The 20,565-nt window shown below is 38.2% G+C and overlaps 1 protein-coding gene across 1 annotated transcript in view; it reads left to right on the top strand.

Moving 5' to 3' along the window:
• The window catches only part of Cd99l2 (CD99 molecule like 2), a 109,733-nt gene that overhangs the window by 45,160 nt on the left and 44,008 nt on the right, over positions 1 to 20,565 (top strand). Inside the window, exon 2 of the mRNA XM_026403521.2 lies at positions 11,411 to 11,473. Within this exon, the coding sequence (XP_026259306.1) occupies positions 11,411 to 11,473 (63 nt within the window). The remainder of the gene's footprint in view (positions 1 to 11,410; positions 11,474 to 20,565) is intronic.

Raw genomic sequence — 20,565 nt, forward strand, 5'->3', positions numbered from 1 at the left:
ATGATGCAAGTGAACAAGTTCATAGAGAAAAGTTGCATAAGTTGAAGGACAGAAGGGTTGAAGAAGTGGGAGGAGCAAGATCTCTTAGTGCTGGTGGCCGGTGATGCTAACCACAGGATTTATACATTATGGGGTAAACACACAAAAAAAGTTTCTAAAAACCTGACTCTTCCAACGAGTGAACTTTTTCAAATGCACATTGCTGGGCTTCCACCACAATTTTGAGAGAGAAGTAGTTCCTAAGTGTGGTCTCCTGCCCCCAAGTTGATAATCTGTGCATTTTGCATTGGAAATGAGTTTGTTACATTCTAAGGAGGGTTGAAGACATTTCAGGTTGTGTCCAAAGTTAATATGCCCTATGAGAGGTGGCTTTGTCTGTGAAGTTTATTTCTAAGAAACCATTAATTGCTGCTGTTTTTTTAAATTCCAAAACTTGTGGAGAAAATCATGTAAAATTTACCATCTTGAATCATTTCTCAGTATACAGTTAGTAATGTTAAGTATATCTCTCTTGTGCAGTCAAACTGCAGAAAAAAACTGTTTTCATCTTTGCAGAACAAAAGTTGTCCTTAATAAATAACAACCTCCCATGCCTTCACCTCTAGCCCCTGGAAACCCCTATTCTACTTTCTGTTGCTATGAATTTTACTAGACTAGGGCTCTCATAAATGCAATCATACAGTATTTGTCCTTTTTGTGACTCTTATTTCACTTAGCAGAAGGTCTTCAAGGTTCATCCATGTTGTAATCACTTGCTTTACTTATTTATTTGGCACTGAGAATTGAGACCAGGGTCTCATACATGCTAGGGAAGTGCTGTACCAACAAGCTACACCCCAGCCTGCTGGATGTTACTTTATTTCTTATTGTTTTCTAGGATTTCAATAGTGGGCATGCATTACTTGAAAATAATCATAAAAACTTACATGAAACAGTGAGAGGTCTAGTACAAAGGGGGCCTGTAGGGGCCACATCAGGCAGGATTGGAGGCCTGGCAGGCGATAGTTAGGCGTGTGCAGTTTATAGTCAATATACTGAGGATGTTTTTGAGAGCTTCAAGCAGGGTAGGTAATATACTAGGATGTTTGCTTAGAAAGGAAGAAGGTGTCTCCCTGCCTGTGGGCATGAGTGGGTTGGGACCAACTCTACACCTTACCCATTCTCCTGGAAGGCCTAGGCACATGGCTATTGTGGTAGTCCAGGAGAAGGATGTTTGCTGTATGGGCTAGACATGGAGAACTAGGTGGACCTCAGGCATGTTGTGGAAGCAGAATCAATAGTTTCTGGCGATGAGGTGGCTATAGAATGTGGGAGATAATATGTCCAGAATGGCTTGCAGGTTTCTGGCTTGAATGGTGGGTTGAGTGGCAGTGCCATTCAGTGAAACAGATGGGGAACTTGGGCTAGAGAGGCAAGCTTAGGCATTTGGCTGTGAGACATTGGGAAGTGATTCAAAGGGGCGGGAGTGGAGTATAGACAGCCATTTTTATAAGTTAGCTCACGAAGAAGGGGAGAGAAGGCAGCAGTATCGAGATGGGCGTACACAGTTAAAAGAGGGTTTTCTAGCTTAAAATGGGAGATTTGAGCATGTTTAAAAATAGATGGGATGATACTTCCCAAATTGATCTACAGATGCAATGCAATCCCCATTAAAATCCCAGCTGCCTTTTTGCAGAAATGGACAAGCTGATCCTAAAATTCATATGGAAATTCAGGCGACCTAAAATAGCCAAACAGACTTGAAAAACAAGAACAAAGTTATTGGACTCCCATTTCCCAATTTCAAAACTTGGTACGACACAACAGTAATAAAGACAAAGAGCTGGGACAATGATTACTAGTAGGACGGGGAGACAGAAGTCAGTTCAGGACATGCTTTCTTGGAGGAGCTGTGAGAATATCCCTGCAGGTAAAAGCACCTGCAGGATTGCAATTCTGAAGAAAGGTCTGTTTCAGGAACATATGGGAGGTGTTGCTAATGCCTTTCTACTATTGTAGTGGCCTGGCTGGGTAGCACAACTGAAGTCTTCTTTTTTTTTTTTTTAATTTTTTGGCACTAGAGATTAAACCCAGGGGTGCTTAACCACTAAGCCACATCCCCAACCCTTTTTAAAAAATATCTTATTTAGAGACAGGGTCTCATTGAGTTGCTTAGAGCCTCACTAAGTTGCTGAGGCTGACTTTGAACTTGCGATCCCCCTGCCTCAGTCTCTCAAGTTGCTGGCATTACAGTTGTGCACCACCACACACGGCAAGACTAAAATCTTTATGGGGCTTGGGAAGTGTACTTTCAGATTCTACTTCTGAGCTGGCCCTTGACAGGGAAACCCCTAGCTAATGCTCAACCTTGTGACATGATTGCTTTGCTTTGCCTTATAGGCTGTCTGGGTTAGATCAGGCTCTACCCAGGCCAGCCTGTTGGGGCCATTGTGCAACCCAGGCTTCATTCTAGTGCATCTGCACTGCAAAATGAGCTTTCTTGTACTTAAAGTATCCTGTTTTTGTTTAACCAATTTGAAACATAACTTGAAAAAAAATCAACTTTTTTTCATGGATCCTGTTTATCTCTAAAACAAATGGATTGGAGTAAGAGATCTTTGAGGTTGTGCTCTGCTCTGCCTACCTCTGATTTCTCTTTCTCTTTCTTTCTTTCTTTCTTTTTTGATAAAAAGGAAAAAGAAGGTTTACTGATTTGCTAGCAAAGGAGAAATGCAGGGGACTCCTGTCCTAGAGGCTGTGATTCTACCCATCAGCCAGAACAACAAAGCTTTTAAAGAGGAGATTCAAAGGCTAGATTCTACATGTTCTCTGTTGGTGTTGTAATAATACACTTTTTAATTTGGGAGACAGCCATTTCTGAAATCTTCTGGTACCAACCCAAAGTCTGGATTACTTCTTTTCTATGGTAGGTGTGCACTCAGGGACAAATAACTCTGCCTAGAATGGGGAAGAAAGGCAATCCTGTTTCCCTTGAGATTAGGGAGGGGGAGATTAGGGAGGAGCCTGGAGAGAGGAAGTGAAAGAAACATGTCCATTTAAAAATTAGTTGCAGTGGCAGAGCAGCAGGAGCTACTATATTCAAAGCCTAAAGTAGACCACTGTTACATTTCCCCAGTGTCAATATCTATATTCCATTTCTATGGAAAAATGGGTGATGATATCTCCAAACTGTTTCCTGCTGAAAGAGGGTGAGGTTGGGGAAAGTAACCCAAAGTCCTTGTTTTCTATCAGATGGGACTGGACAGTTAAAGGCATTCAGCATCAGGGCAGTCCAGAGGTCCACAGTGGCAGATGGCAGGTGACTGGATGAGGCATGCATAGGGCATGGATCATGCTAAGACAACAAATGACCAAGGGTGTTATGACTTTACTGAGTTCAGTTTCCTTTTTTCTCAGTATGGACCATGATGAAGCAACCTGTACCATTCAGGGAGTGAAGGCGGGAGTTCCTGATGTAAAAGGAGCTTTGGCAGCTGCTGGGATGGTCCCTCAGTCCCTCTGTTTACTCACAAGAATCTCTGATTTCAACATATTCATGTATGCAGCAGTGGCCAGACACAACTTCTCACCTTATCTAAGAAATCACACAGAAAGCCACTTGTTTAGGTTGGCTTCAGGGAAAGGAATGCTGCATATATTGTTATTAGTTGACAGACTATGGCTTAGAAGTGTTTGGGTACGGCTGTATCCAAAGCACCAATATTCTTATACCCTGGTTTCCCAGGCTTATGGCACAACAGTAGAATCTAAAGGTTCAACAGACACTGAGTGGCTTTATATAAGAATTTGTTTGTAGGGGCTGGAGTTGTGGCTCAGTGGTAAAGCACTTGCCTGGCATGTGTGAGGCCCTGGGTTTGATCCTCAGCACCACATATAAATAAATAAATAAAATAAAGACCCATTTACAACTAAAAAATATTTAAAAAGAATGTGTTTGCAAAAAAGTAATTGACAAATAACTATGGGTAAATGGCAGGAAGATCAATAGAAGGAAGGGAGCACTAGGTGGGGAGAGCAAAGGGTAATGAGAGGTACTAGGGTCTGAATTAGAACAAGATATATCCCATGCTTGTGTAATTATGTCAAAATGGATTCTACTGTCATGTATAACCAAAAAGCACCAATAAAAACGTGTTTGAACATTTTAAAAGGACTTACTTATAATCTACTTACTCATCCATGATTGATGAGCTTCTTCTACTTACTAGTTGATCTATTAGTAATAATAATATGTAATATTTGACAGATTCCTATATTTCAGATACTATACTAAACACTTTTTATAGAATGACTAATTCTGACATCATTGCACTGCAGTAAGTCATATTATCTCTAGTTGACAGACAAGGAAACTGAGGCCTAGAACCATCAAGTCCCTTGTCCAAGTGTCCCTGCTGGTGAGTAGTGAGCTGAGATCTGCATCAAGGCTCTGGTTTCAAAGCCAGTCACCTGTACTGATATCCTCAGGTGTTTTCCTGGCACAGCCTTGGACCGGTTCTCCATGTGACAGCAGCAGCATCACCCTTCAGCACACTTAGTACTTGTACTCCTTCATACAAACTGCAGACCTGAGAGGAGTACACCTCTAGTCATGGACTATTATGAGACATTAAGTCTCCTGAAGTATCACAACAGCACCTGATTTGTCCATGACCATTTTATTACCACTATACATCCAGCTTTTCCTGAAGGGGGAGGAGTAATCAGGTATGATACCTTTATTTCACATATAGGGAACAGGTTATTCTCTGGGGTCAAGTGATTGCTCTTGGGCTTTCAGGCACTGAGTGGCAAACTGGGACTAATTCTTGCATCTTCTGGTTTGGGGGTCATTTATATTTCTGCTGCCTAATGATTAATTGCTTTGGCTCCTGGTGTCCTACCTGTAAAAGGACCATCTGATTTCTGAGGTTCCAGTGAAAGTATGTGGAGATAGCTACTCCATTTTCTGTTGAGATATAATTCACAGAACATAAAACTTACTATTTCAATTTCTGTAATTCAGTGTTTTTAAAAGATTCACTATGTCTTACAACCATCACCACTACCTAATTCTAGACCATTTCTGCCACTCATTAGCAGTGTCCATTTTCCTCATCACAAGTCCCTGGCACCTATTATATTTTTCTTGTGCTAAGCAGGCCCCTAGTTCTCAGCTCTGACTTCTCCATGAAAAGGTTATCCTTGTAGACATACAAAGTGCATTTAAAGTTTTCTCTTGAGCATCCATCAGACAGTTGGTTTCTGAGTAGAAAGGAATACTTTTAATTGCAACTCATCAGCAAAGTGACTTACATAAAATTCCTAAACAAATAATTTCCCCACATTGAAGATCAAGCCACTTGCTACATAAGACACTTAGATACTTCCTGGAAACATGTAAAAAGACTTCCAGTCCTGGGGCTGGGGTTGTGGCTCAGTGGTAGAGCACTTGCCTAGAACGTGTGAGGCCCTGGGTTTGATCCTCAGCACCACATAAAGATAAATAAATAAAATAAAAATATTGTGTCCACCTACAACTAAAAAATAAATATTTTTTTTTTAAAAAAAGACTTTCAGTTCTGGCGCCTGCATCTGAAGGATCCCTTCTTTACTGAGTTTCCCTTTCCCCAGTGGAACTGGAGAGGGCAGCTCTATGTATACTTGAAATCAGCTGCTGGTTCTGACTCTGCAGTGGCCACTGCAGTTGGATTGGTGGTGGTGGCTGTTTTGGACTGAAATGCCGATTCCTGTCTTCTTGTGAACTGTCTTTGTGTCATTATTGTCTTCTCTGAGAGGGCTTGGAATTTATTCATGAAATTAGTTGGAGCTCAGATGGCAACAGCCAAATCCATTTAGTAATCAGAATAAGATGTAGGTCATTTTCATGTTACCTTGTGATGCTGCAACCTAACTAAGCCAGAGGATATCAATTACTCAGCATGCTTTGGGGTATAAAAGTCTAAATTTATCAAGAACAAGTGTGTTAGAGTCTAGATTGAGGCAACAATTTTTTTTTTTTCATTCTGGGAATCGAACCCAGGGCGTATGCATGCAAGGCAAGCACGCTACCAACTGAGCTATATCCCCAGCCTGAGGCAACAAAATTTAAAAGGGTGCAAAATCCCATAGAAATTGGGAATTAATAGAACTAGCATTTTTGGTTCCCTTCCATCCTCTGTAGCAAGAGGTGAGAGAGGATACCTACTTTTTGCATTAAGGGAGAGAAATTATTTCCACAAAGAGACCTTTGGAAAATTGACCATGCCTCCCAGTCACTTTGTCGCATAGATTTCCCACAAAGCAATTTTCAGGAATGTTTCAATGGTAGGTATGGAGGTGTGAACTTGTTTCTGTGACCTCTAGTCTTTGCTTTTAGTAATTTTGGCCCCAGTACCCCCTGCCAGAGAGTGGGGATGGGGTGGGGTGGGCATCACGATTTACAAGTAGCCGCACAAGGCGAGGGCTTTATTCCATCATGGTGGAACATCTTTATTACATGGCGTATTTCAGGTTATGTTAATCTATGTCCCTTATCCCTCTGCCAAGGCTTCATCTGCTAATAGAGGCCAATGTTAGTCTTATTCTTTGAAACCAAATGATCAAGAGGTTTGTGCCACAATTGTATTTTTCTGGGTCATGATTTTATCCCTCAGGTCTGGTTTTGAATCTGATCTCTCTTGTAATGGGCTTTCTTTGCATTGGTTGGTATTCTCCCTATTGACAAGTCTGTTTCCTTTTTAATAAGTAGCTTCATGCCCTTGGAATTGTTTAGACACAGATGCTAGCCCAGATGACAAACAGGTGAGTAGTATCATGGCTTTCCTGGGCACACTTAAATATAGTGTGAGTATTTATGGAACCACTAGTAAAGCAAACAAATGGAAAATCTGAGATGACACATCTGTGATTTACCAGACTAAGATGTCCCTGGTATTCTTCCTTATTCATATCCTTGGAAAAGGATCAAGATTTTAAAATCTTGAAAACTGAAGCAGTTCAGGTGAATATATATTCATTTAGGATTTATACTGGGCCCTCTTCCAAAAGAACTGAATGAAAATTGCTTGCATATATAAAGGGAGAAGGTAGAATAGAATCCATTCTTAGAAAGCAGGTGGATGGATGTCACTGGTCACTTGAGAGGCACCAATCTCCCTGCTTGAATCCTGACTTTGTCTCTGAAATCTTTGCAGTTTTTCATCCAGCAGTAGGCAGCAGACACGTTCCTATGCAGATATATGGATTTGTCACAAATTATTATCAGGCACTGTGTACTGTGAATTCCTAGAAACAGATCAGAGATCCTGCCCCTGAATGGAGCCAGAGTTTGGGTAATGCAAATGAACAGACCTATAGAGATGCTTCTTTGCTGCCAGGTCTGTATTTAGCATTGCTATGGAGATTACCAAGTCCCTGCCCTGGCTCCAAACAGCTGTCTAAGGTAATGCTGTCCTATGGAACTTTCTATAAGGTGGAAATGTTCTCTGTGTTGTTCAACCCAGTAGTCACCAGTCACATGTGGCTATCGAGCACTTAAAATGTGATTAATGCAGGTAAGGAGCTAAATTTTAACTATTTACTGAATTTTAATTAATTTTATTATAAATAGCCACAGTGGCTAGTAGCTACCATGTTGAACAGGGCAGGTCTAGGGAGAAGATGCACATAAACACTTAGCTGGAATGGGTGTGCAAACAACAAAGGAGGGAGTGATTAATCAAATCTAAATGAAAAGCTACTTAAGGGCCCCTTAGATGGTGTCTCTCAAGGATCAGACATTCTATCAAAGCTTTGGCAGGTTATGGCTCACTGCCAGGTCATGATGCAATTTTCTAATAAGGACTGGCTGTGTCTTGTTTTATAGCCTTCATTAAAATGCACACTTAGCTTCAGATGCCAGTGGTGGTGGGTCAGGTTGCAATATGAGGTCAAGTTTGTGTTCCCTTCCAAAGGGACATAATCTTCTGAAGGCAAACCTTGGCTGCTGGAGGTGTCTGTGGGTGGAACCAGCACTTTTCTAATTCAATAGGTCTTCTCAAGGACACATAAAAGTCTGTGGGGGAACATTTCTAAAGTTCTGCTGTGTTTGAAAAGAATTTCCAGACAGGTATCACCAGTTCACTGTGTAATTGTTTCATTTAAAAGAAACTCTTTGTGACCCTCTGAAGTGGAATGAGATAAGTTGAATACTACCTACTTATACAGGGATTGGAGGTTTTGAACAGCCTGGGATGGATCAGTTGCTTTTTAAAGTATGTTGGTGCCAAAGAGAGAACTTCTGGGATTCTTGTCTCCATCCCAAGCTGAGTACTTTTGGGTGGCACAAAAGGGCTATAGAATATGAACTTATTTGAAAAAAAATTGAGATATAATATCTTTATAAGAGTATTTGTTCTTGTCTTGGATTTAGCAGCTGTTATTGGTTGTAAGATTATTTTCCTTTTTGCAGGGTTAGGGATGGAACTCAGGGCCTAATACATGCCAGGCAAACACTGTACCACTGAGCTACACCCCTGGCCCTGGTTGAAAGCTTTTTTTAAAAAAAATATTTACTTTTTAGTTATAGTTGGACACAATACCTTTTTATTGATTTTTAAAAAATAAATGACAGCAGAATGCATTACAATTCTTATTACACATATACAGCAAAATTTTTCATATATCTGTTGTATATAAAGTATGTTGACATATAATTCGAGCCTTCATACATGTACTGTGGATAATGATGTCCATCACATTCTACCACCCTTGTTAATCCCCTGCCCCCTCCCTTTCCCTTCCACCCCTCTCCCTGTCTAGAGTTCGTCTATTCCTCCCATGCTCCCCCTCCCTACCCCACTATGAATCAGCCTCCTTATATCAGAGAAAACATTCAGCATTTGTTTTTTTTGGGATTGGCTAACTTCACATAGCATTATCTCCTCTAACTCCATCCATTTACCTGAAAATGTGATGATTTTATTCTCTCTTAATGAAAATTCTATTGTTTTTGTTTTTATCCATTCATCCACAGAAGGGCATCTAGGTTGGGTCCACAGTTTAGCTATTGTGAATTGTGCTGCTATAAACATTGATGTGGACACAATACCTTTGCCTTGCACGTGCTAGGCAAGTGCTGTGCTGCTGAGCCACAATCTCAGCCCCTGTTTGAAAGCTTTGAAGAAGTCTTCATAGCTCAGAATGTAGTTTGAGATTGAATGGTTTTATCCATAAATGGTTAGTATCTGTTGAATCCAAGGTCATTGAAGGATTAATAATACTACAAAATTGTGTTATTTGCTCTTAACTCTTTAGCTAATGGCATGTGGCAGGATATATTGACAAACAGTAAAGGAATGGCTGGGACTGCAAGCAAAATATTTGTTGGAGGAGTGTACTCTTACAATTTTAGAGCATTTTGGATTTCAGATTTTTAGGTAGGGATGCTGTATTTTGAAATCAGTGAGTATAATGCCTCCATATTTGTTCTTTTTCCTCAAGATTACTTTGGCAATTTAGGGTCTTTTGTGATTTCACACGAATTTCAGGATTGTTTTTTTTTTGTTTGTTTGTTTGCTTGTTTTTGTGAAAAATGACATTGGAATTTTGATAGGAATGTCATTCACTCTGTAGAATGTTTGAGTAGTATGAACACTTTACCAATATTAAGTGTTCTATCCATGAACATGGAATATCTTTCCAATTATTTATGTGTCCTTCAATTTATTCCATTTTTTTTTTTCAGATTTTATTGTATAGATCTTTCACTTCCTTGGTTAAATTTATTCCTAAGAGTTTTTTTTGTACTGAAATTGAACTCAGGGCCTTACTTACTTAGGCAAGTAATGTACTATTGAGCTATATCCCAGGACCTCACATATACCAAGCAAGCTACATATACAGAACTTCCTAGTACTATTTTAAATTTTATTTTAAAATAAGTTCTCACTAAGTTGCCCAGGTTGACTTCAAACTTGCAATTCACTGTCATTAGTCTCCCATATAGCTGGAATTACAGACTTGTGCCACCATGCCCATCATCTTAAGTGTTTTTAATGATAGTTAACTAGGATTGTTTTCTATTTTTTAAAACTTACTTAGGCCAGGTGCAGTGGCACATGCTTATAATCCCATTGACTTGGGAGGCTGAGGCAGGAGGATTTAGAATTTGAGGCCAGTCCCAGCAAATCAGTGAGGCCACAACCAATGTAGTAGGACCCTGTCTAAAAATTAAAAAGGCCAGGATGCCAGGTGCGCTAGCACATGCCTGTAATACAAGCAGCTCAGGAGGCTGAGGCAGGAGTATCATAAGTTCAAAGCCAGCCTATATAAAAGCAAGGTGCTAAGCAACTCAGTGAGATCTGTCTCTAAATAAAATACAAAATAGGGCTGGGGATGTGGCTCAGTGGTTGAGTGCCCCTGAGTTCAATCTCCAGTAACCCCCACCTCAAAAAAAAAAAAAAAAAGGTCAGGGGTGTGACTCACTGGTAAAGTACCTCTGGGTTCAATCTCCAGTACAACCGCCACCCCCAAACAAACAAAAACTTATTTGGAGTATATAGAAATGTGACTGATATTTTTGTGTTTATTTTGTAACCGATAATCCTACTGAATTTATCTGTTCTTCATTTCGTATATGAATGCCTTTTATTTCTTTTTCTTGCTTAACTGCACTGGTTTTTCTTCACCCCATAAGTTTTGATGGGCTGTGTTTCCTCTTTTCTTTGTCTCAAGATACATTTTAATTTTCCTTTTGATTTCTTATTTGACCTATTGATTAGTTAGGAGCATATTGTTTAATTTTTGTCTATTTGTGAGTTCTCCAAGATTGCTACCATTATTGATTTGTAGTTTCATTCACTTGTGGTCAGAAGAGATACTTGATATGATTTCAGTCTTCTTGGATGTGTTTGAACTTGTTTAGTATCCTAATGTGTGATCTGTCCTGGAGAAAATTCTGTGTGCATTTGAGAAGAATGTGTATTTTTTTTTTTTTTTTTTGCTATTGGATGGAATGTTCTATAATATTGTTGGATCTATTTGATCTAATATGTAGTTTCAATCCAATGTTTCCCTATTGATTTTCTGTTTACTTCATCTGTCCAATGTCAAAAGTGGGGTCTCCTATTTTTGTATTACAGCCTCTTCATATCTATTAATATTTCCCATAAAAATTGAGATGTTCTAATGTTGGTTGCATATATATTAGAGTCATTGTAACTCCTTGGTTAATTAGCATTGTTCTTTGTCTGTTTTTATAGTATTAGACTTAAAGTCTATTTTGTTTAATATAAGCATATTATTCTCACTATTGGTTTTCATTTGTAGAGACTTACCTTTCTTATCCCTTTATTTTCTAAAGAGAAATTACTATATCAAGAAAATATTTCAGTATTATTTTGTTTCATGCAAAGATAGTTAAATTTTTAAATTCTCTTTTCCTTTTTAGGATCTGGGGACTCTGATGATTTTAATCTGGAGGATGCACTGAAAGAAACTTCCTCAGTAAAGCGTGAGTAGTAAATCAAACTATTAAAACCAAACAGTAGTGATTAATAGGGACTACCCACTCAGAATATATATACCCTCAAGAATAACAATAGGTAGTCTATATTACACTTAATCAGGTTAAGCATGACTAGAAATTATATTATTTTTAAAATACGTAAAGTCCTTTGTTGAGAAAATCTAAGAATGTCCCCAAGAGGGAACTACAGTAGGCTGTGGAGTATGTTAGTTTTTTTGTGCTGTTCTGTCAATTTATTCTATAAACATTTTTCTAAAGATTAGTTGGTATTTTTTTGTTTTCATTACATGTGCAGGGCTTTTTCATATGTACATATATATTTTGTTTTTGACTGCTGCTTCGTATGTTACAGTATGCATTCAGCAAACATCTGAGTGCCACCTCTGTGACAGTTCTTGTTTTAGGCACTGGGGAGATAGAGCACAGACTGGTGCCTCTTAGAACTAGCGTTCCAGTAGTATGGATTTGGCCATGGCCAATAATGACATTTATTCACTGGCAGATATGTAGTTTTTTCCCCCTTTTTACACAATTACAAATAGGGCTACAGTGAACATTCTTGTCTATGTCCTTTGTACCTATGTGTAATGAAACTGCTAGGGCAAAGTGTGTGTGTATTTTACATCTTAGTAAATTTTGTCAAATTGTATTCCAAAGTGGGTGTGCTATTATGTATTGCCACTGATATTGTTGCAATAAGACCTATTTTCTCAGACCTGCTACAACAACACTAGATTTTTCTTATCAATATTTTCCAAATATGATAGACAAAACAATATCTCATTGTTTATTATGCAATCCCCTGATTATAGTACGATAGAGCATCATATTACATATTTATTGGCCAGTTGCATTTTCCTCTTTGATGAACTGTCTGTTCACATCCTTTCCCCATCTTTCTGCTGGCTACTCATCTTTTCAAAATGAGTTTAGAGGATTTCTTTGTATATTCTGTGTTGAGAAAGTTGGGGGCTCTGGAGTGAGACCCTTCCTAGGTCTGAACCCAGCCTCTGCCATTAATTGACTGTCACCTTGTATAAGTCAAGTGATTTCTCTGCATCTCAGTTTCCTCATCTAATAATAATAATAATAATAATAATAATAATAATAATAATAATCCCTGCCTCCTGGGATAATTGTAAGGATTAGATGAGATGATCACGTGAAGCATTCAGCACAGTACTTGGAACAAGGTGAATGACAAGTGTTAGCCATTGTTGTTCTTTGACTGGCTTGGTTGGAGTGAGTGACTGTGATTGGGCAAGCATACCCAAAGAACACACATACCTGCCTAAATCAACTGATAGACTCAACACAGTTCCTGCCAAGATTCCAGCTGGACATTTTGCAGAAATGAAAAAGCTGATTCAAAAATTCATATGGAAATTCAGGTGACTCAAAATCTTCAAAACTTAATGCAAAATGTACAATATTCAAAGTATTGTGGTATGGGTAAAAAGACAGATTTAGAGATCTGTGGACTAGAATTGAGAGTCTAGAAATAAACCCTGACATCTATGGCCAGTTAATTTGTTTTTACACAAATGCCAAGATCATTCAAAGGGCAAAGAACAATCTCCATCAAATGGCGCCGGGACAACTGGCTATCCATATGCAAAAGAATGAAGTTGGACCTTTACCTTATACCACACACAAAAATCAACTCTGAAGGATGATAAACCTAAAAAACTATATATCTCTTAGAAGTTAATGTTTGCATGTGATGTGAGGTAAGAGGTTAGAGTGTTCTTAGGTGTTTCCTGAGCATGCACACAGTCTTATGCATGTGAGTGGCCTCTTTGATTCCCAGGAAAATAAATAATTTATTGATAATGTTGATTTTAATGAAATCATTAAACATTTCTAAAAGTAACAGGACAAGAAATGATAAGTATAAACAGACTCCAAATTAATAAACTTATTATTTTTTAATGGGGCCTTTTTATATGGTGCTAGATATTGAACCCAAGCCTGTGCATGCTAGGCAGGTGCTGTATCACTGAGTTACACCCCAGCCCCTAATAGGGACTTTTCAATACTAATACCCCCTTCTGAGTCATGTGCCAGACCATCTAATCTGAGTCTTAGGTACCCATCAGCCAGTGTGTCTGGAACTCTTAGCGCCACGAAATGTCATGTCTGTTGTTGAAAGACAGCCCTTAGGACCACATTATGCTGCCACCTTTTGTTTTCTACCTTACCTTACATTTCATGTAGTTGACATTTCAAAGACATAGGCCTGTTCAGTTGTCCTTGGTCCAGTCATTTATCCTATGGAGAATGTTCTCATTTGTACATTGTGCATTCCTTCTCTTGTTTAAAAAAATTCATGAACCACCTAGTTTGGGGTACCCTTGTCAGTGACCTCTGTCTATTCATTCATCAATGCTTAATGTGTACCTGCTTGCTGCCAAGCACAGTCCTAGGTGTTAGGCATATACTGTGGAAAAGGTCACTGCCCTTATGAAGCTACTTTCTCCAGGAGGACACAGAAAGTACCTAAAATAATTTCAGGATGATGTGATGGTGGGGGCCCAAAGAGGTGATAAGGAGCAGCTCCTTTAGATACAGTGGCAAAGGTTCTCTGAAGAGAGGTGATGTGCAAGGAGCCATGCAGATTGGGGAAAAAGCCTTCGAGGCTAAGGGATCAGGCATGAGAACCTGGTAGAAAAGTGCTGGGCTTACTCCGACCTGGAACGCAGCCTGTGTGGCTGGAATGTGGAGAGAGTTGGAGAAAGCATAGAGAAGATGTCAGGGAACAAATCATACAGGATCTCATAGGGCATGGTGGTGACTTTTATTGTAGGTGTAAGGGGAAGCTCCTTAAGGATTTTTGAATAGCTTTATTGGCATATAATTCATATTCCATAAAATTTACCCATTTCAACATGTACAATGCTTTTAGTGTACTCATAGGATTGTGCAACCATGACTGTTGTCATTTTCTCTTCTTTTCTGTAGTGCTAGGAATGGAATCCTGGGCTTTGCACATACGAAGCAAGCACTCTATCCCCACTTACTTTTCCAGCCATCAGTCAATTTTGGAATGTTTTCACCATATCATAAAAAATAAGCCCTGTACCCTATGTTACTTCATTTTCTATGGCTGTAACTGAATGCACAGACTGGGTCGTTCATACAAGATAAAGGCTGGTTTGGTTCATGGTTCTGTGGGCTGGGAAGTGTAGGAGCATGGTGCTAGAATCTGGGGAAGGCTTCTTGCTGCATCATGGCATGGAGAGACAAAGCAAGTCAGACCTTGTTTTTGTAACAAAGCCACTCCTGCAATGACCATTATTTCAGTAAGACCCTCATGAGGTCAGAGCCCTCATGACCCTATCATTTCTTTTTCTTTTTTTTGAGAGAGAGAGAGAGAGAGAGAGAGAGAATTTTTTTTAATATTTATTTTTTAGTTTTCGGTGGACACAAAATCTTTATTTTTTTATTTTCATGTGGTGCTGAGGATCGAACCTAGCGCCCTGCACTTGCCAGGCAAACGTGCTACCGCTTGAGCCACATCCCCAGCCCAACCCCTTCATTTCTAAAGATCCTTCTTGTCAGCATTGCTGTATTGGGGACCAAAACATGTGAGCTTTGGAGGACATCTTCAAACTATGTTAACCGTTTTTTTTTTTAAGATTTATTTAGTTGTAGATGAACATATAGTATCTTTATTTATGTTTATGTGGTATGAGGATCGAACCCGGTGCCTCACACATGCGAGGCAAGCACTTTGGCACTGAGCTACAGCCCCAGCCCCTATGGTAACCCTTTACTTGTCATCACCAATCCCCTGATTCTTCCCGTTCCCACCCTTCACCCTGAAGCAACCACTAATCTCTTTGTGTTTCTGTGGATTTCCCTATTCTGGATATTAATGGAATCATTCTTTTTGTGGACTTTATTTCTGGCATCTTTCACATAGTGTAATGTTTTCAAGGTTCATCTGAGTTGCTTTCACAATTTTGTCCCCTACTCAGTCTTCAGTTCTCCTGGAGTAATACATGTCTGCTTTTGAGAAATAAAAACTTTTTATGATGTGGGCCCAATTGTTTGTGCTTTTAAAAGTCCCAGCAATTTGGGAAACAGGTGGGAGGATAACTTGAGCCAGAAGTTCAAGGTCAGTTTGGACTACATAGTGAATCCCTATCTCAAAACACAACACAACAAAACAAAACAAAAATGTAAAAAATGTGACTTTTTGTGAGTGTCCTTGTTTCCTAGGAATGCCATGGTCCCTGTCTTAGTATATTTGGTTTATTGTAGCAAAACATCTTGGACTAGGTAGTTTATTTTAAAAGCAGAAATTTACTTATCACAGTTCTGGAGGTTAGGAAATCTAAGATCAAGACATCAGCACATTTGATGTCCGGTGAAGTCTTCTCTTTGCTTCATAAATAGTGCCTTCTATTGTTGTCCTCAAGTGGTACAAGGGACAAATTGGCTGCCTCAAGCTTCTTTTACAAGGGCCCAAGTGCCATTTATAAGGTCAGAGCCCTCATACCTAATCAATCCCAAAAAGCCCCACTTTTTAATACCATCACTGTTTGGGTTAGATTTCAACATGAAATTTTGGGGACACACAAAACTTCAGACCATAGCAAGCACTATCATTAAACCACAGCAAGATGATTCTACCGTTTTTGTTTACTGTATTGGTTGCAGCACCTTATTATAGAGAATCGCTCCAGATAGGATTGCCTTGATGCTGGAAGCATTTGCTGAGCAGCCAAGAAATTTTAAAGCTTTAATTTTGAGAAAGATATCATAGAAATAGTTTTTTTTAAAATTTTTAGGACCTTAATGCTTTGAAGAAGTTGACCTACTATTCTTAGAGTTCTTGATGAATAGTTAGACTCTCTCTCTCTTTTTTTTTTTTAGAGAGAGAGAGAGAATTTTAATATTTTATTTTTTTTAGTTTTCAGTGGACACAACATCTTTGTTTGTATGTGGTGCTGAGGATCGAACCCGGGCCACACGCATGCCAGGCGAGCGCTACCGCTAGAGCCACATCCCCAGCCCTAGACTCTCTTCATCTTAATTATGGATGACAAAAAATCCCATTCAAAGACTCATGACAATATACAACAGAAAATCTGTAGTTAATAGTTTCTTTAAAAGCACATAATTCCAAACTCATGTTCTACATCATTACAGGCTCTGACTCTGACAGAGTAACTGGTTCCACGTGCATTTAAGAACCAACCTCTCTTGAAGCGGCACCTACAGGTCTTCAGAGGAACAAGAATTTTCTATAGACTGTAGCTTGGCAGGGCAGAACTCTACAAAACTACCATAATTATACTTTGGTACTAGCATAGTGTAGATAAATGGAACACAATTCAGAGCCCCAAAATTAAATGTTCATGTGTATGATCAATTAATTTTTAAAATTTTCTTGGTGTATTATAATTATCACATAATAATGGGATTCATTGTGACATATTTCTGTATGCAATTAATCAATTTCATTCTCCAGTATCTTCCCTTTTCTACAGCTCCTCCCCTGTCCCTGATCTCTTACTTTACTCCCTTTACTTTCATGAGACTCTCCCCCATTCCCCCCTCCTTTTTTTTTTTTATCTCTCTGGCTTCCACATTTGAGAGAAAACATATGACCCTTGACTTTCTGAGTCTGGCTTATTTCACTTAGCATGATGTTCTCCAGTTCCATCCATTTACCAGCAAATACCATAATTCCATTCTTCTTTATGGCTGAATAAAACTCCATTGTGGATATGTACCACATTTTATTTATCTATGTATCTGTTGACTGATAGTTGATTTTTTAAAGACAGATAAAGCAATAATTTTACACAAAAGCTGTTTGAGTCATTCAAATTTTAAACTAATATATACATAAGTGACAATTGCTTTCCTAAAAGTTGTCCAAATAATGATTTCAATAATGCAACTCTTTTTTCCTGCCTTTGCACATCACTATAATATAAATATACATCAAGAAAGATAAACTACACTTCTTTATTTTACATTAGAAAGTCATCTCTCAATCTATCATGAGCATGTATTATATGTGTAGTGGGGCATGAGAGTGTATGCCTGTAATCCCAGTGACTCAGGAGACTGAGGCAGGAAGATTGCAAATTCAAACCAAACCTCAGCAACTTAGTGAGTCCCAAAGCAATTTAGTGAGATCCTGTCTCTAAATAAAATACAAAAAAAGCACTGGGGATGTGACTCAGTGGTTAAGCACCCCTGGATTGAATCCCTGATACAAAATAAACAGATAAATAAAATATATATGCATAGAAATAAAAACTAGCAACAGATTATCAATGTGTTTCTTTTGCCATAAAAATCTATGTGGTGGGCTAGGGTTGTGGCTCAGCAGTAGAGAGCTCGCCTAGAATGTGTGAGGCACTGAGTTCAATTCTCAGCACCACATATAAATAAAAAAAAATTCCATCAACAACTAAAAAATATATTTTAAAAATCCATGCACTAGTGTAGTGTTCACATGGATGTATGTGGAATGGTATACAAAGCTTCCTGCAGAGTAGCATGCACGTTTGAGCAAATTAAGAAAACTCTGTTATCAACCACTTCCATATAAGCCTGTTACTAAAGCTGAACTGTGAGAGATGGTGCATGCAGTTATGCTATGGTCTCCTTTACCATTCCCACTTTTTCAAAAAAATATTGAGTTATAATTCATATAATAACATTAGTCATTTTGTTTAATTTTTGAATAATTTTTGTGTGTGAGTTATACAACAATATTATAATATGTGTACTGATAGTAAAATAGTTACTGTAGTGAGCCAAGTTACCACATCCATCATCTCACTTTGTTGTGAGATAATGGATGTGCTAACTTAGCAAAATTTCCCTTAGCAAAATCCCTAATATAGTAGAATTTTATTAACTATTGTCCTCATCTTGTATATTAGATCTCTAGACTTATTTATCCTATATATCTGATACTTTTTTCTTTTAATAAAATTAACTATTTCATTTAATTCAATAACTTATTTATTTCTTGTGGTAGTGAAGATTGAACCCAGTGCCCTGCCCATGGTAGGTAAACACTCTACCATCAAGCTACAACCCCAGCCTTTCAATTTTTTTTTTAATTTGTAATTTCGAGACAGGATCTAACCAAGTTGCCAGGCTGGCTTTGAACTTGAGATTGTCCTGCTTGAGGCTCCTGAGTAGCAGGGGTTACAGGTGTGCCCCATTCTACCTCTCTTTGATACGCATTTTAAAGTTAAGAATTCAGTGGCATTCTAGAATAGACAATGTTGTATAATCACTATGTCTATCTAGTTCCAAAATATTTCTCTATTCCAGAGTAAAATCTCTTAATGTATTTCACAGCATAATTGTCACAGATGTTATGCCATTTTTAATTTCTGAAAAAAAGTGGAGTGTGACCATTATGTGAAACTTCTTAAAAATTGTGCCAGTATTATTTAAAAGTCATTTATTACCATACTGTCTTTGGTGAAAGATTAGGATGAGTAGAATACTCATGAATATATGATAATATGCTGGCAGTGCTTTTGCAGTGAAATAAGGTTCTGTTAACCAGACTCTCCTCATTCCTCCCTTGTTCCAGTCCAAAGTAACCACCCACTTGCTTTTTGTGTCTGTGAATTCAGTCTATTTTGAATATTTCATATACAGTCATGTATCATGTAAAGATGTTTTGGTCAACCACAGACCACATATACAATGACAGTAGTCTCATAGTCTCATAGGATTTTCAGGGAGCTGAAAAATTTCAATTGCTTACTAATATCTTAATGTCATAGCATAACATATTGCACTTAAAATTATGTACAGCACATTATATTTGATAATAAATAATTATGTTGTTGGTTTATGTGTTCACTATACTTTTAATAGTTATTTTAGAGTGTAGTCTACATTTAGGTTTGTAGCCTCAGAATACCAGGCTGCCTAGGTGTGTAGGAGGCTGTATAATTTAGGTTTGTGTAAGTACACTCTGTGTTGTTTTCACAATGACGAAATTGTTCAGTGACACATTTCTCAAGATATATTCTCATTAAATCAAACCTACACATCCGTGTGACCTTCTGTATCTGAATTCTTCCATGTAACATAATGTTTTGGAGACACATCCATGGTTTCAGTGTAACTTATTATCAAAATACTCAAGGAAAAATAGTGTTTTTACTAAACAGGTATAGACTTTTTTGGCCTTTATTCCTTAAATAATATGATGAAACAACTATTTATTTAACATTCACCTTATATTAGGTTTTATAAATAATGTAGAGATTATTTCACATATACAAGAATAGGTATGTAGGTTACATGCAAATACTATGCCATTTTATTCAAGGGTGGGAGAGGGTCCTGAAACCAGTCACTCACAGATACCAAGGGATGACTCAATACTTTGTTTCTTTTTGTGCCTGAGTAATATGGATTGTGTGCATATACGTTATTTGTTTATTCATTGTTTAATGGATCTTTGGCTGTTTCCACATCTTGGCTGTTTAGGAATTATATTATGGTCAACATGCTATTTATATATGTTTGTTTGAACCCCTATTTAAATCTTTTGGCAAATATACTTAGGAGTGGACAAGCTGGTTCATCTGTGCTTAACTATTTTAGGAACTGCCAAAGTGTTTTCTACATTGGCTAAGTCATTATACATTCCCATAAGCAATGTATGATGGTTGCAGTTTCTCCACATCCTGGTTTTCTTTCTTTCTCTTCTTTTTTTAAAAACATTTATATTTTAGGTGTAGATGGACACAACACAATGCCTTTATTTTTATGTGGTGCTGAGGATCGAACCCGGGCCCTGCCCTTTCTAGGCGAGTGTTCTACCCCTGAGCCACAATCCCAGCCCTATTTTTTGATTTTCTAAAAATTGTTTTTACTAGTGCATTATAGTTATACATAACAGTGGGGATCATTTTGACATATTCACAAGTGCATACAATTTTTTTTTTGTACCAGTGTTTGAACTCATGGGCACTGGACCACTGAGCCACATCCCCAGCCCTATTTTGTATTTTATTTAGAGACAGGGTCTCACTGAGTTGCTTAGCACCTCGCTTTTGCTGAGGCTGGCTTTG

This window comes from Urocitellus parryii, chromosome X (genome assembly GCF_045843805.1).
Source record: "Urocitellus parryii isolate mUroPar1 chromosome X, mUroPar1.hap1, whole genome shotgun sequence".
NCBI classification, from domain to species: domain Eukaryota; kingdom Metazoa; phylum Chordata; class Mammalia; order Rodentia; family Sciuridae; genus Urocitellus; species Urocitellus parryii.